The sequence below is a fragment of the Pleurodeles waltl genome, chromosome 6 (genome assembly GCF_031143425.1).
Source record: "Pleurodeles waltl isolate 20211129_DDA chromosome 6, aPleWal1.hap1.20221129, whole genome shotgun sequence".
In the NCBI taxonomy this organism is placed as follows: domain Eukaryota; kingdom Metazoa; phylum Chordata; class Amphibia; order Caudata; family Salamandridae; genus Pleurodeles; species Pleurodeles waltl.
Genome location: NC_090445.1, coordinates 6,298,893 through 6,313,428, shown reverse-complemented (window position 1 = coordinate 6,313,428; position 14,536 = coordinate 6,298,893). Strand labels below are relative to the sequence as shown.

General features: G+C 50.4%; 1 protein-coding gene across 1 annotated transcript in view; it reads left to right on the top strand.

Annotated features, from left to right (window-relative positions):
• Window positions 1-14,536, top strand: part of CFAP157 (cilia and flagella associated protein 157) — a 134,421-nt gene that overhangs the window by 95,240 nt on the left and 24,645 nt on the right. Inside the window, exon 5 of the mRNA XM_069236966.1 lies at window positions 5,082-5,212. Coding sequence (XP_069093067.1) covers window positions 5,082-5,212 — 131 coding nt within the window. The remainder of the gene's footprint in view (window positions 1-5,081; window positions 5,213-14,536) is intronic.

Below are 14,536 nucleotides of genomic sequence, written 5' to 3'. Positions count from 1 at the left end.
CTGTCTTTGTATTTGTAGGTTCTCAGAAGGTCCATGCACTCCGTCTCTTGATATTTGTCAGTTCTTATGTGTTCCATGCACTCCGTCTCTTGGTATTTGTAGGTTTTCAGATGGTCCATGCACTCCATCTCAGTTTTTTTGTAAGTTCTCGGGTGGTTCCTGCACTTCATCTCTTCGTTTTTGTAGGTTCACAAATGGTCCATGCACTTCATCTCTTGGTGTTTGCAGGATCTCAGATGGTCTATGCACTCCGTCTCTTGGTATTTTTTAGGTTCTCAGATGGTCCATGCACTCCGTCTCTCAGTATTTGCAGGATCTCCGATGGTCCATGCACTCCGTCTCTCTTGGTATTTGTAGGTTCTCAGATGGTCCATGCACTCTCTCTCTTGGTATTTGTAGGTTCTCAGATGGTTCATGCACTCTCTCTCTTGGTATTTGTAGGTTCTCAGATGGCCCATGCACTCTCTCTCTTGGTATTTGTAGGTTCGCAGATGGTCTATGCACTCAGTCTCTCTTGGTATTTGTAGGTTCTCAGATGGTCCATTCACTCCATCTCTTGGTAATTGTAGTTTTTCACATGGTCCATGCACTCCATCTCAGTTTTTTTGTAAGATCTCAGATGGTTCATGCACTTCATCTCTTGGTTTTTGTAGGTTCACAGACGGTCCAAGCACTTGATCTCTTGGTGTTAGCAGGATCTCAGATAGTCCATGCACTTCGTCTCTCTTGGTATTTGTAGGTTCTCAGATGGTCCATGCACTCCGTCTCTCAGTATTTGTAGGTTCACAAATGGTCTATGCTCTCCGTCTCTCTTGGTGTTTGCAGGATCTCAGATGGTCCATGCACTCAGTCTCTCTTGGTATATGTAGGTTCTCAGCTGGTCCATGTGCCCCGTCGTATGGTATTTGTAGGTTCTTAGATGGTCCATGCACTGTGTAGGAAGCTGGCCTGGTGTGTGGTGGGTGCCTAAGGTACTTACACCTTATACCAGACCCAGGTATCCCCTATTAGTGAAGTGTAGGCAGTGTCTAGAAAGCCAGGCTGTCTAGGGGTAGCTGTAGCTGTGCAGCCAAGGCTTATCTAGGAGACATGCAAAGCTCATGCAATACCACTGTAGTCACACAGCACTTACACACATGAAATAATACACCCAGTGTTACAAAAATAAAGGTACTTTATTATGGTAACACAACACCAAAATTACTACAGAAGCAATGCTCCCTTAGGAGGTAAGTAATACACAAATTATATACACTAGTTGTCAGAAAAAGGCATAGGAATAGTTAGAAAACAGTGTAAATAGTGTCAAACACTATAGAAAATAGTGGATCTAGGAGGAGCACAAACCATATACTAAAAAATGGAATGCGAGACTGTCGCCCCCACCCAGGTAATTGGAGTGTGTAGAGGGTCCCTGGGGGTACTAGGAAAGCACAAAGCTAAGTACCACAACACCCCACAGCAACCAGGAAAGCGGGATTAGATTACTAGAATTTCCCCAGAACACCCACTTAGAAGAAAAGAATTGCAAAATCTAGAGATGACTGCAAGAAACCAACAGTGGATTCCTGAAGAGGAAGACCTGTGGAAAGGGGGGACCAAGTCAAGAAGACACAGCAGAGTCCAGTGGGGGTAGGAGCTCCTAACCACCAAGCTGTAGATAGCTGGAGTTGGTCGACGGTGGGAAAAGAAAGTCAGCACTGCAGCCCTGGAGTTGGAGACGAGTTCTTGGAGGATGCAGGTGATGTCCCACACCGGTAGGAAGATTGCAGTCAGATTTGCGTGTCTGGATTCCATCAAAAAACCTTGGCACAGGCAAAACTTGCAGTTGGTGGAAAGTGGTGCTGCGGGGGACCAGCAAGGCCCAGGAGGGCTCAACCCAGGATGGAAAGTCAGAGGGGGCCCTCAACGTCACAGGGAGCCCACAGAAGCACAGGAGTCTCTGAGGACGAGGACACAGAAGCTGCAAATAGAGCCCATGCAGCACTACAAAAAGGAGCCCCACGCCGCAGGAGAGTCATTCAAGTAGCTGTGCATCGCAGGAAGGAGTGCTAGGGGCTGGAGCTACACAAAGACTGAAGACCCCTTGGAAGGAGTGCCAACAAGCCTTGGCAGCTGCAAATGACGCAGTGCACGGGGGTACTATCCAGCGTGGGAAGGCAAGGGCTTACCTCCAACCAAGTTGGACAGCTAGAGAGGAGTGTCTGGACCCCTTCCGACCACCACCCGTCTTGCAGGATCCATGCAGATCAGCAGGAGAGAGGATCCGCGCAGCCAGTCATTGTTCCTGTTGGTGCCTGCAGATGCAGGGGAGTTACTCCTTCTCTCCAAGGGAAATTCCTTCTTCCTCTCTGTGCAGACTGAAGATGGGCTGTCCTCAGAGGACGCACAACCGGGGAAATGTTGCAGAAGCTGGAAGGAGCTGTGGAAACAATGTTGCATGCGAAGTCTTTGTCTTTGTTGCAGATTGTTGGGTCCTGGAGAGTCCAGATGCAGTTTCTTTGGTCAGAAGTTGAAGTGAGGGATGCAGAGGAATCCTTCTGGAATCATTCAACCAATACTTGCAAAAGTATTGGGGTATGATTCTGACATATTTGATACCAAACTTGCCCAGGTTCGGAGTTACTATTATGTAGCTGGACATAGGTAGTGACCTCACTGAGTCCTGCACACTCACAAAGTCCAGAAAAATGGGTCTGGAGTTTGTGGGGGTCCCTCTTCTAGTGCAGGGTTGCCCTCACACACAGGTACATGTACCCTGCCCTCTGTGCTGAGAGGGCCTACCATAGGGGTGACTTACGGTGACCTGGTGTAGTGGCCCGTAGTGAAAACGGGTGCATACACCTGTTACACGCAGACTGTATTGGCAGGCCTGCAGAACCCTTTGCACGGGCTCCCTATGGGTGGTAGAATAACTGCTGCAGCCCATAGGGGTTCACTGGAACCCCAATGCCCTGTTTACCATATACTAGGGGCTTACATGGGGGCACCAGTATGCCAATTGTGGGATGAAATACAGAGTTTTGTGAGAGAGAGCGTAATCACTTGGGTTGGTTAGCAGGATCCCAGTGAACACAGTCAAATACACTGACATCAGGAAGCAAAAGGGGGGTAACCATGCCAAGAAAGAGGGTACTTTCCTACACTCTTTCTCTTGGTATGTGTAGGCTGACAGATGGTCCATGCACTCCGTCTCTTGGTATATGTAGGTTCTCAGATGGTCCATGCACTTTGTGTCTCTTGGTATTTGTAGGTTCTCAGATGGTCCATGCACTCCGTCTCTCTCTTGGTATTTGTATGTTCTCAGATGGTCCATGCAGTCTGTCTCTTGGTATTTATAGGTTCCCAGATGGTCCGTGCACTTTGTTTCCCTTTGTATTTGTAGGTTCTCAGATGGTCCATGCACTTCGTCTCTCTTGGTATTTGTAGGTTCCCAGATGGTCCATGCACTTCGTCTCTCTTGGTATTTGTAGGTTCCCAGATGGTCCATGCACTTCATCTCTCTTGGTATTTGTAGGTTCTCAGATGGTCCATGCACTTCGTCTCTCTTGGTATTTGTAGGTTCCCAGATGGTCCATGCACTTCATCTCTCTTGGTATTTGCAGGTTCTCAGATGGTCCATGCAATCTGTCTCTTGGTATTTGTGGTTCTCAGATAGTGAATGCATGGTATCACCATTTATGGATTTCTAATACCATCTTGGATTAGGAAACCCTTCTTGTTTTTTGTGGGTGCCAACTTTTCTACGTATAGCCACTTCTTTTCTCAATGTAGATTCAGTGACTGTCAGGGGTTGTAGCAGGTAAAGACTCCAATGGGATCCACTTTTCCTGCTGCAGTTCCTACCCCTTTCTACAGTCATCAGACCCTTGCATGTCCCCACTCCATGGGACTGCTAACCACCAGCCACCGTGACCCATATGCTGGTCACTGCCTCCGGTAACCATGCTAATGTCTGATTGTGAGCGCTGTAGGCACCTGAATGGTCCATGACACTTCCTCACTGGTGGTATATGCATGATGACCCACCTCTTTCCTCACTGGTGGTAGATGCATGAATGGTCCATGACTAACCTCTTTCCTTGCTTTTGGTAGGTGCATAAATGGTTCATGATCAGCCTCTTTTTCCACTGGTGGTAGATGCATGAATGGTCCATGACCAGCCTCTTTCCTCGCTAGTGGGAGGTGCAGGAGTGGTCCATGACCAGCCTATGTTCTCACTGGTGGTAGATGCATGAAAGGTCCATCACCAGCCTCTATTCTCACAAGTGGTAGATATATGAATAGCCCATCACCAACCTCTTTCTTCACTGGTGGTAGATGCATGAATGATCCATGACCAGCCTCTTTCCCCCCTGGTGGTAGGTGCATGAATGGTCCATGACCAGCCTCTTTCCCCCCTGGTGGTAGGTGCATGAATGGTCCATGACCAGCCTCTTTCCCTGCTGGTGGTAGATGCATGAAAGGTCCATCACCAGCCTCTATTCTCACAAGTGGTAGATATATGAATAGCCCATCACCAACCTCTTTCTTCACTGGTGGTAGATGCATGAATGATCCATGACCAGCCTCTTTCCCCCCTGGTGGTAGGTGCATGAATGGTCCATGACCAGCCTCTTTCCCCCCTGGTGGTAGGTGCATGAATGGTCCATGACCAGCCTCTTTCCCTGCTGGTGGTAGATGCATGAAAGGTCCATCACCAGCCTCTATTCTCACAAGTGGTAGATATATGAATAGCCCATCACCAACCTCTTTCTTCACTGGTGGTAGATGCATGAATGATCCATGACCAGCCTCTGTTCTCACTGGTGGTTGATGCATGAATGGTCCATGATCAGCCTCTTTCTCCGCTGGTGGTAGGTGCATGAATGGTCCATGACCAGCCTCTTTCCCTGCTGGTGGTAAATGCATGAATGGTCCATCACCAGCCTCTATTCTTACAGCTGGTAGATATATGAATGGTCCATGCCCAGCCTCTTTCCCCGCTGGTGGTAGGTGTATGAATGGTCCATCACCAACCTCTTTCCCTGCTGGTGGTAGGTGCATGAATGGTCAGTCATACCTTCATATGTTGTTGCCAGGTGATCCGGATGTTGACAGATAAATGCCAACATATGGAGACGTTAATGGAAGATGCTCTGCAAAATGAACAGGAGCTGAAGAGACTGGAGAAAGGCTTCAAAATTCTGCAAGGCGAGAACAAATCGCTCAGGTAAAAGCACTGCTTCACCAACCAGCTCACCCTAAAGTATCCTTTCCTCCCTATTCACCACTTAACAGTCCTTCGCCTTTCTCATCACCTGTAGGACGCTTTACAAATCTGTTCACCTCTGCAAACTTGCTCAGTTCTAAACTGTCCCTTCTGTCCTGGTAAACTGGAACCTCACCTACATCGCTGGCTGCTTCTAAACAATACCCTCTTCCCTGCTCACCTTTAACCTGCCCTCTCTTCTCTGCTCACCTCTAACCTCCTCCTCTTCCCTGCTCACCTCTAACAAGCTTCCTCTTCCCTGCTCACCTCTAACCTGCCCTCTCTTCTCTGCTCACCTCTAACCTACCCTCTTCCCTGCTCACCTCTAACCTGCCCTCTCTTCTCACCTCTAACCTCCCCCTCTTCCCTGCTCACCTCTAACCCCCCTCTTCCCTGCTCACCTCTAACCTGCCCTCTCTTCTGTGCTCACCTCTAACCTCCTCCTCTTCCCTGCTTACCTCTAACCTCCCCTCTTCCCTCCTCATCTCTAACCTCCCCTCTTCTCTGCTCACCTCTAACCCCCTTCCCTGCTCACCTTCAACCTGCCCTCTCTTCCCTGCTCACCTCTAACCTCATCTCTTCCCTGCTCACCTTTAACCTTCCCTCTTCTCTGCTCACCTCTAACAAGCCCCCTCTTCCCTGCTCACCTCTACCCTGCCCCTCTTCCCTCCTCATCTCTACCCTGCCCCTCTTCCCTCCTCATCTCTAACCTCCCATCTTCTCTGCTCACCTCTAACCCTCCATCTTCTCACCTATAACCCTCCCTCTTCCCTGCTCAACTCTAACCTGCCCTCTCTTCTCTGCTCACCTCTAACCTCCTCCTCTTCCCTCCTCATCTCTAACCTCCCTCTCTTCCCCTCTCACCTCTAACCTCCTCTTCTTCCCCGCTCACCTCTAACCTCTCCTCTTCCCCGCTCACCTCTAACCTCCCATCTTCTCTGCTCACCTCTAACCTGCCCTCTCTTCTCTTCTAACCTCCTCCTCCTCTTCCCTGCTTACCTCTAACCTCCCCTCTAACCGGACCCTCTTCCCTCCTCATCTCTAACCTCCCTCTCTTCCCTGCTCACCTCTAACCTCCCCCTCTTCTCACCTCTAACCTCCCCCTCTTCTCATCTCTAACCTCCCCCTCTTCTCACCTCTAACCTCCCCTCTTCCCTTCTCATCTCTAACCTCCCCCTCTTCCCCACTCACCTCTAACCTGCCCCTCTTCCCTTCTCATCTCTAACCTCCCCCTTTTCATCTCTAACCTCCCCCTTTTCCCCGCTCATCTCTAACCTCCCCTCTTCCCTGCTCACCTCTAACCTCCCCTCTTCCCCGCTCACCTCTAACCTCCCCTCTTCCCCGCTCACCTCTACCCTCCCCCTCTTCCCCGCTCACCTCTAACCTCCCCTCTTCCCTGCTCATCTCTAACCTTCCCCTCTTCCCTGCTCACCTCTAACCTCCCCCTCTTCCCTGCTCACCTCTAACCTCCCCTCTTCCCTGCTCACCTCTAACCTCCCCCTCTTCCTGCTCACCTCTAACCTCCCCTCTTCCCTGCTCACCTCTAACCTCCCCTCTTCCCTGCTCACCTTTAACCTCCCCCTCTTCTCTGCTCACCTCTAACCTCCCCCCTCTTCCCTGCTCACCTCTAACCTCCCCCTCTTCCCTGCTCACCTCTAACCTCCCCCTCTTCCCTGCTCACCTCTAACCTCCCGCTCTTCCCTGCTCACCTCTAACCTCCCCCTCTTCCCTGCTCACCTCTACCCTCCCCCTCTTCCCCGCTCACCTCTAACCTTCCCCTCTTCCCTGCTCACCTCTAACCCCCCTCTTCCCCGCTCACCTCTAACCTTCCCCTCTTCCCTGCTCACCTATAACCCCCCTCTTCCCTGCTCACCTCTAACCTCCCCCTCTTCATCGCTCACCTCTAACCTCCCCCTCTTCCCTGCTCACCTCTAACTTCCCCTCTTCCCTGCTCACCTCTAACCTCCCCTCTTCCCTGCTCACCTCTAACCTCCCCTCTTCCCTGCTCACCTCTAACCTCCCCTCTTCCCTGCTCACCTCTAACCTCCCCCTCTTCTCTGCTCACCTCTAACCTCCCCTCTTACCTGCTCACCTCTAACCTCCCCCTCTTCCCTGCTCATCTCTAACCTCCCCACCTCTAACCTCCCCCTCTTTCCTCCTCACCTCTAACCTCCCCCTCTTTCCTCCTCACCTCTAACCTCCCCCTCTTTCCTCCTCACCTCTAACTTCCCCCTCTTTCCTCCTCACCTCTAACCTCCCCCTCTTCTCTGCTCACCTCTAACCTCCCCCTCTTCCCTGCTCACCTCTAACCTCCCCCTCTTCCCTGCTCACCTCTAACCTCCCCCTCTTCCCTGCTCACCTCTAACCTCCCCCTCTTCCCTGCTCACCTCTAACCTCCCCCTCTTCCCTGCTCACCTCTAACCTCCCCCTCTTCCCTGCTCACATCTAACCTCCCCCTCTTCCCTGCTCACCTCTAACCTCCCCCTCTTCTCTGCTCACCTCTAACCTCCCCCTCTTCTCTGCTCACCTCTAACCTCCCCCTCTTCTCTGATCACCTCTAACCTCCCCCTCTTCTCTGCTCACCTCTAACCTCCCCTTCTTCCCTGCTCACCTCTAACCTCCCCCTCTTCTCTGCTCACCTCTAACCTCCCCCTCTTCTCTGCTCACCTCTAACCTCCCCTTCTTCCCTGCTCACCTCTAACCTCCCCCTCTTCCATGCTCATCTCTAAATTTCACCCATTCTCTCTGCTGTCTTGAAACCTCATACCACTACTGTATTCCCTTCGGAAGCATCTCTCACTATGGTAGTCTGTTGCCACTCTCTGTGTCACCAGACTGTCATGTACTGAATGTCGCTAAACCTTAGTATTAAACTATTCCCTTTTTAGGTTGAGTGTAAACATTCAACCTGGTGTATACTTACACTCTGGGATTAAATTATTTCATTTGTTGGTTGCAGTGTCCTTTAAAAATTCTTGCTCGCTAATGGTCAGCTCTGCCTTTTTCTCCCTCCTCTTTCTGTTTCAGAGCAGTGACCAACTACTGTACTATTCCACTTTGGTTCTATCTGTTGCTGGGACATACTTTTTTGTGACTTCTTTGGTGCTCCCCTGTCACTGTGAGTGTTTTAGGCTGGTAGCTGCCTGCGTTTTATTGCAGCATCCCATTCCTCTCATCGCCTCCCATGTTGCAGACATTTGTTTTGGCTTTATTCCAGTGCTGTCCTAGTTTACATCTGGCTCCTAAAATAAGCCTATTTTACAAAAGTAAAACCCAGTTGTTTAGCTCACTGCTCACGAAAGCCACAATATACCCCTGAGTCTCCCTCTGTAGGGCCCTTCCCTGCCAGCACTCAGGACATTGCGCACAGGGCATAAATCTTCTCTGGCTGCTCTGCTCCTTGAAATGCAAGGCAAGAATGCTTTCAAGACTTTTCATTCTGTTAAAAATAAAATACTTTTCCAGCCTTAGTTTCCAATTTCTGTTCAGACGTTTGTAGGAGGCTCGCCCTCTATGTAGTGTGCAAAGCTAGGCACAATGTGCAGGGGTCCAGGCAAAAAGGGTTTTAGGTGGTTGACATGAATGATTCTTATGGGGTTTTTGCAACTGCCTAGGTCAACTAAGTAAGTGACCTCCCCTTTTCTTTCAAGTATGGGATAGGGCCCAGACCATTTGTCCTGGAGGGCCCTTGGAGCAACAGGCTTCAACACCCAAACTTTCTGCCCTGGTTGGAACTCCACCATAGCAGCTTTTTGGTCATACCAGAGCTTTTGGAGCTCCTTGCTGGCCTGAAGATGTTTGCTGGCTTTTTCCATGCAATCAGGCATTTCTTAAACGTAGGCCAAGCACATAGACCACAATGTCCTGTTTGGGCTCTTTGAGAGGCTTCTCCCAGCCTTCCCTAACTAGACTTAGAGGTCCCCCAACAGGGTGCCCAAACAAAAGCTCATATGGAGAATAATCCACTCCCTTTTGGGGCACTTCCCTGTAGGCAAGGAAGTAGGACATCCCATCTCCTTCTGAGTTTTTCAGGGAGTCCCCCAATCATGCCTTTTAGGGTCAGGTTGAAAATTTCTACCAGCCCATTGGTTTGTGGATGGTATGGGGTAGTGAATTTATAAGTCACTCCACATTCCTGCCATGTGTTTCAAGTATGCAGACGTGAAGTTTGACCCTCTGTCTGATACTACCTCCTTAGGGAACCCTACCCCGTTGAAGCTACCCAGGAGGGCTTTTGCAACTGCAGGGGCAGTAATGGTCCTTAGGGATACAGCTTCAGGATACCTAGTGGAATGATCCACTACCACCAGTATGTATCTGTGTCCTGATGCTGTTTTAGGGTCAAGGGGGCCAACTATGTCGACCCCTAACCTTTCAAAGGGTACCCCAAGCACTGGAAGTGACCTTTAAGTGCCCACTTGCTTTGCCATTAGCCTGGCAGGTGGGGCAGGACTGACAAAAGTCCTTCACTTTTTGGGAAATACCTGGCCAGTACAAGTGGTTAACTAACTGACTCCAGGTTTTGTTTTGGTCCAGGTGTCCTGCTAGGGGAATGTCATGGTCTAGAGTGAGAAGAAATTATCCGAACTTCTGGGGCACTACCATCCTCCTTGTTGCACCAGGTTTGAGGTCTCCTGCCTCAGTGTACAGGAACGCTCCTCCCAATGGACCCTGTGGGTACCACTGACATTTCCTAACTCCTCCTGAGCAGCTTGCTGTCTCAAGCCTTCAAGAGAGAGTGGGGCAGGTCATCTGTCCCTGACACAGATCTTCCCTAGAGGGCCCCCCTGGGCCCAAGAGCTTTGGGTGGTAAGGCCCAAGCTCTTCAGGCTCAGTTCCCTCTAAGGTGGGTGCCTTTCTTCCTGAGAAGAGAAGTCCTGTCTGGTGATTTGTTTTGAAGCTGGTCCCCCAGTCTTAATGCCTTTTCTTCCTGGGAGGCTGGTCCACTATTTCAGGATCCAGCTCTTTTTTCTCTCTGCAGTTTGCTCTGTGCACTTGTCTTGGCACATGCTGACTCCGGGATCCCTAGCATTGCTGCATGGGTCTTTAGTTCTGCTTCACCCAAGGGGGAAGTTCCAGGTCATTTCCGAGCAGGCTATCTACAGGGATGTATGAGGACACAACCATTTTTTCTGCCCTACTATCCCCCTCCCATTCAAAGGTTACCATAGCCATGGTATGGAACTTTGTTTTATTGTCAGCATTGGTGACAGGACAAGACTTCCCTACCAGGAACAGATTTGAGTGGACCAGGTGCTGAGTTGCCATAGTGATACTAGCCCCTGTGTCCCTCAGTGCTTCTATCTTTTCCCCATTAATCTAATGGTGCTGCCTGTATTGTTGCATATTACTTGGCCAGGCAGCACAGGATAATTCTACCCCATCTCAGTTACTAATGTTGCCTCTGTGGGGACACCGACATGGTCAGGCCGCACCTCTGACCCCATCTGGATATTGGCAACTGCATTTAGTGCAGGTTGGCTGTAAAAACAAAGGCCCGTATTTATACTCCGTTTGCGCCGAATTAGCGTCGTTTTTTTCGACGCAAATTCGGCGCAAAACTAACGCCATATTTATACTTTGGCGTTAGACGCGTCTAGCGCCAAAGTATGGGCAAAGAGCGTCATTTTTTTAGCGTGAACGCCTTCCTTGCGTTAATGAGATGCAAGGAAGGCGTTCCCGTCTAAAAAAATGACGGCGACGCAAATGCGTCGTATTTATACTCCCGGGCAAAAATCACGCCCGGGAGGTGGCGGGTCAAAAAACCCCGCATTTGCGCCACTTTTTAACGCCTGGGTCAGGGTAGGCGTTAAGGGGCCTGTGGGCTCAAAATGAGCCCACAGGTGCCCTCCCCTGCCCCCAGGAACCCCCCCTGCCACCCCTGCCCACCCCAGGAGGACACCCAAGGATGGAGGGACCCACCCCAGGGACATTCAGGTAAGTTCACGTAAGTATAATTTTTTATATTTTTCAATTTTTTTTGGGTGGCATAGGGGGGCCTTATTTGTGCCCCCCTACATGCCACTATGCCCAATGACCATGCCCAGGGGACATAAGTCCCCTGGGCATGGCCATTGGGCAAGGGGGCATGACTCCTGTCTTTACTAAGACAGGAGTCATTTAAATGGCGTCTGGGCGTCGAAAAAATGGCGCAAATCGGGTTAAGACGATTTTTTAGCGTCAACCCGACTTGCGCCATTTTAAGACGCCCTAGCGCCATTTACCCCCTACGCCGGCGCTGCCTGGTCTACGTGGTTTTTTTCCACGCACACCAGGCAGCGCCGGTCTGCTTGCGCCGGCTAACGCCATTCCATAAATACGGCGCCCGCATGGCGCTTCGGAATGGCGTTAGACGGCGCTAAATTTTTTGACGCTAAACTGCGTTAGCGCAGTTTAGCGTCAAAAAGTATAAATATGGGCCAAAATGTTTCCAGTTTGGTGCCCTTTTGGTTTTGCAGTCTTGGCACCAAGCCTTCCTGGGGTCAAAGTGTTTCCCTTTGTACCCACCCCTGGACTGTGAGTAGTCTCTGGGTCCACCCTCCTGAGCAGATTTTTGGGGGACTTGCGAAGACTTTGTTATTTTTACCCTGGCTCCCATCTTTCCCTGGGGTGGGGGGGATCTTTTTGGTCTCTTTCTTTTGGTCTTCCCCACCACTGGTAGTTTTGGTCACCCTTGCCTTGACCCAATTGTCTGCCTTCCTCCCCAACTCTTGAGGGAAAGGAGGGCCCAAGTCTACCAGATGTTGATGTTGTCTATCATTGGAACAATTACTCAACAGATGCTCTTTCATAAACAGATTATACAGCCCATCATAGTCTTGTACCTTGTTCCCAGCTAACCAACCACCCAGCATTTTTACTGAATAGTCCACAAAGTCTACCCAGGTCTGGCTCTGGGATTTTTGAGCTTCCCTGAACTTTATTCCGTACTCTTCAGTTGTACATCCAAAGCCCTCAATCAGGATACCCTTCATGAGGTCATAGGATTTAGAATCGGCCTCATCCAGTGTCAGGAGTCTATCCCTGCACTTTCCTGAGAATAACTCCCACATCAGTGTGCCCCAATGTTTCTTTTCAATTCCCCACCCAATGCAGGCTCTTTCAAAGGCAGAAAACCATTTTACTATATCATCCCCTTTGAGTGAAGGGAGGAATAACTCCTTTTGGGAGTTTAATGTTGAACGCTTTTTCCTTCAACACTTGAATGCTGCCACAAGAGATGGGTCTAAAGCCCAACTCTTTTCTCTGTTTCCAAGAGCAGACTCTCTAAGGCCATCCTCTTGGTCAGCCTGGCAATATCCAGGTCTGTCTCTGTGGATGCTCTAGAGCTGCTAAGGGAAGAGGAGCTAACCTCATCCCTATTCTCCACAGGACCTTCATCCATCACAGATGCATCATCATCATTTACTTCATCTTTGGGGTTGTCTCTTTCATACTGGCCCACCTAATGCTCCAATTTCTGAGGTAGCTTGGTCGAGCAGTTAGGCTGATCTTGGAGGAGTGCTAAGCATTTGTTGAACTCACAGCATCAATCATGCACCCCACACACACACACTCAAGGAATAACTCGAGGCCAATTTTTGTAAAAATACTTCAGATTTTTATATAATTTCCAAGACCAAGATGGTCAAGATACATTAAGTACTTTTTGAGGTATGATTTTTCAAAGTTTTAATAAAGTTAGTCTTTCTGTGCATAATTACGCACCAAAGGAATCAATAGGCAGTCACTTTTAAACATGCATTAAAATCGTACAGTTGGGTTATCAGTCTCTTCATTTGCAGGATGTTCGAAGCAGTCGGTGGGCACACTGTGCCAGCCTGAGAGCCTCAGGAGACTCCCCGTTCTGGCGGGAGTAGAGCTGGAAAGTCTCTTGCCACAGGATGACTTGGACGTGCCACCTTGAAAAGGAGATGGTTTGCAGATTTAAATGTGGTGCCTTGGGGTCTCCTTGGGATGTCGAGGTTGCAAGGGGTCAGGGACACGTGGAGCAGAGCTGCTTCCTTGTTGCAGGGCACATGGCAGCTGGGTGCAGGGCGAGTTGGTGATCCAGGAGCTGTGCGCAATGGAGCCCTTTGGAGCGGGAGGTAATGTTCTTTAGGGCGGCTCACAGGACAACGGTGGCACTCTGGTGGGAAGTCCAGAGTGTTCCTGAAGTCCCTCGACTGGGGCTTCCTCCTGGTCCAGTTGCACCTCTGGGGGAGCTGGTTTTCTTAGAGTCCGACATGCACTGGCCAGTACCTGGGGCATTGACTGTACTCAGCCACTGGAGGGCGCAGTGTCACCAAAGGTGGCACACTTGTAGGTCACATCCGGGCTGTTGTTTGATGTGTTGTCGTGTCTGGCTGTGACTTCCGGTTGCGAGATATTGGCCGGTCAGTGAAGTGACCCTTACTGGCTTGTTGGTTCTTGCTGCTTTCTTGAGTGGTGCCTCCACTCAGGAAGGAAATCTCGGGCTATTTGTGAAGCCTGGAGGTCCTCGGGGTATTTTGAGGTCAGTCCCGTGGTCAGCTCCTCCGCATCGGCGATTCTTGGGAAACAAATGCAGCAGGCAGTGTCTTGGCCCCTCTTCTGATGCAGTAGGTCCTCAATTCTCTTGCTGTGGTCTTCTTTGCGGCTGTCGTCTTCTTTGTCCTTTTAGTGGGCATTTTAGGGAGAACCTGGTAGTGTCCAATGGGTGGCTAAATCCACTATAGTGACCACTTCCTGTGGGAAGGGTCACTGCCCTAAACCTAAATGGCTATTTTCCTCCATTCCAAGATGGAGAAAACTGAATTTGAGGGTCTCTCCTCTTTGACTCTCCTCCCGACTTCCCTCTTTACTGCTCTCTGACTCTTCTCACTGGTTCTCCTTCCCGACTCTCCTCTTTGACTCTCCTCCCTCACCCTCTTCTGTGACTCTCCTCCCTGACCCTCCTCTGTGACTCTCCTCCCTGACCCTCCTCTGTGACTCTCCTCCCTGACTCTCCTTCCTGAATCTCCTCCCCTCTCTGACTCTCCTCCCTTACCCTTCTCTGTGACTCTCCTCGCTGACTGGTCACTCTTAGACTACTCCTCGACTCCCCTCCCCACCCTGACTCCCCACCCTGACTCCCCACCCTGACTCCCCACCCTGACTGGTCACTCTGAGTCTCCTCCCTGACTCTCTCCTTCCTCCCTGACTCTCTCCTTCCTCCCTGACTCTCTCCTTCCTCCCTGACTCTCTCCTTCCTCTCTGACTCTCTCCTTCCTCTCTGACTCTCTCCTCCCTCTCTGACTCTCTCCTCCCTCTCTGACTCTCTTCCTG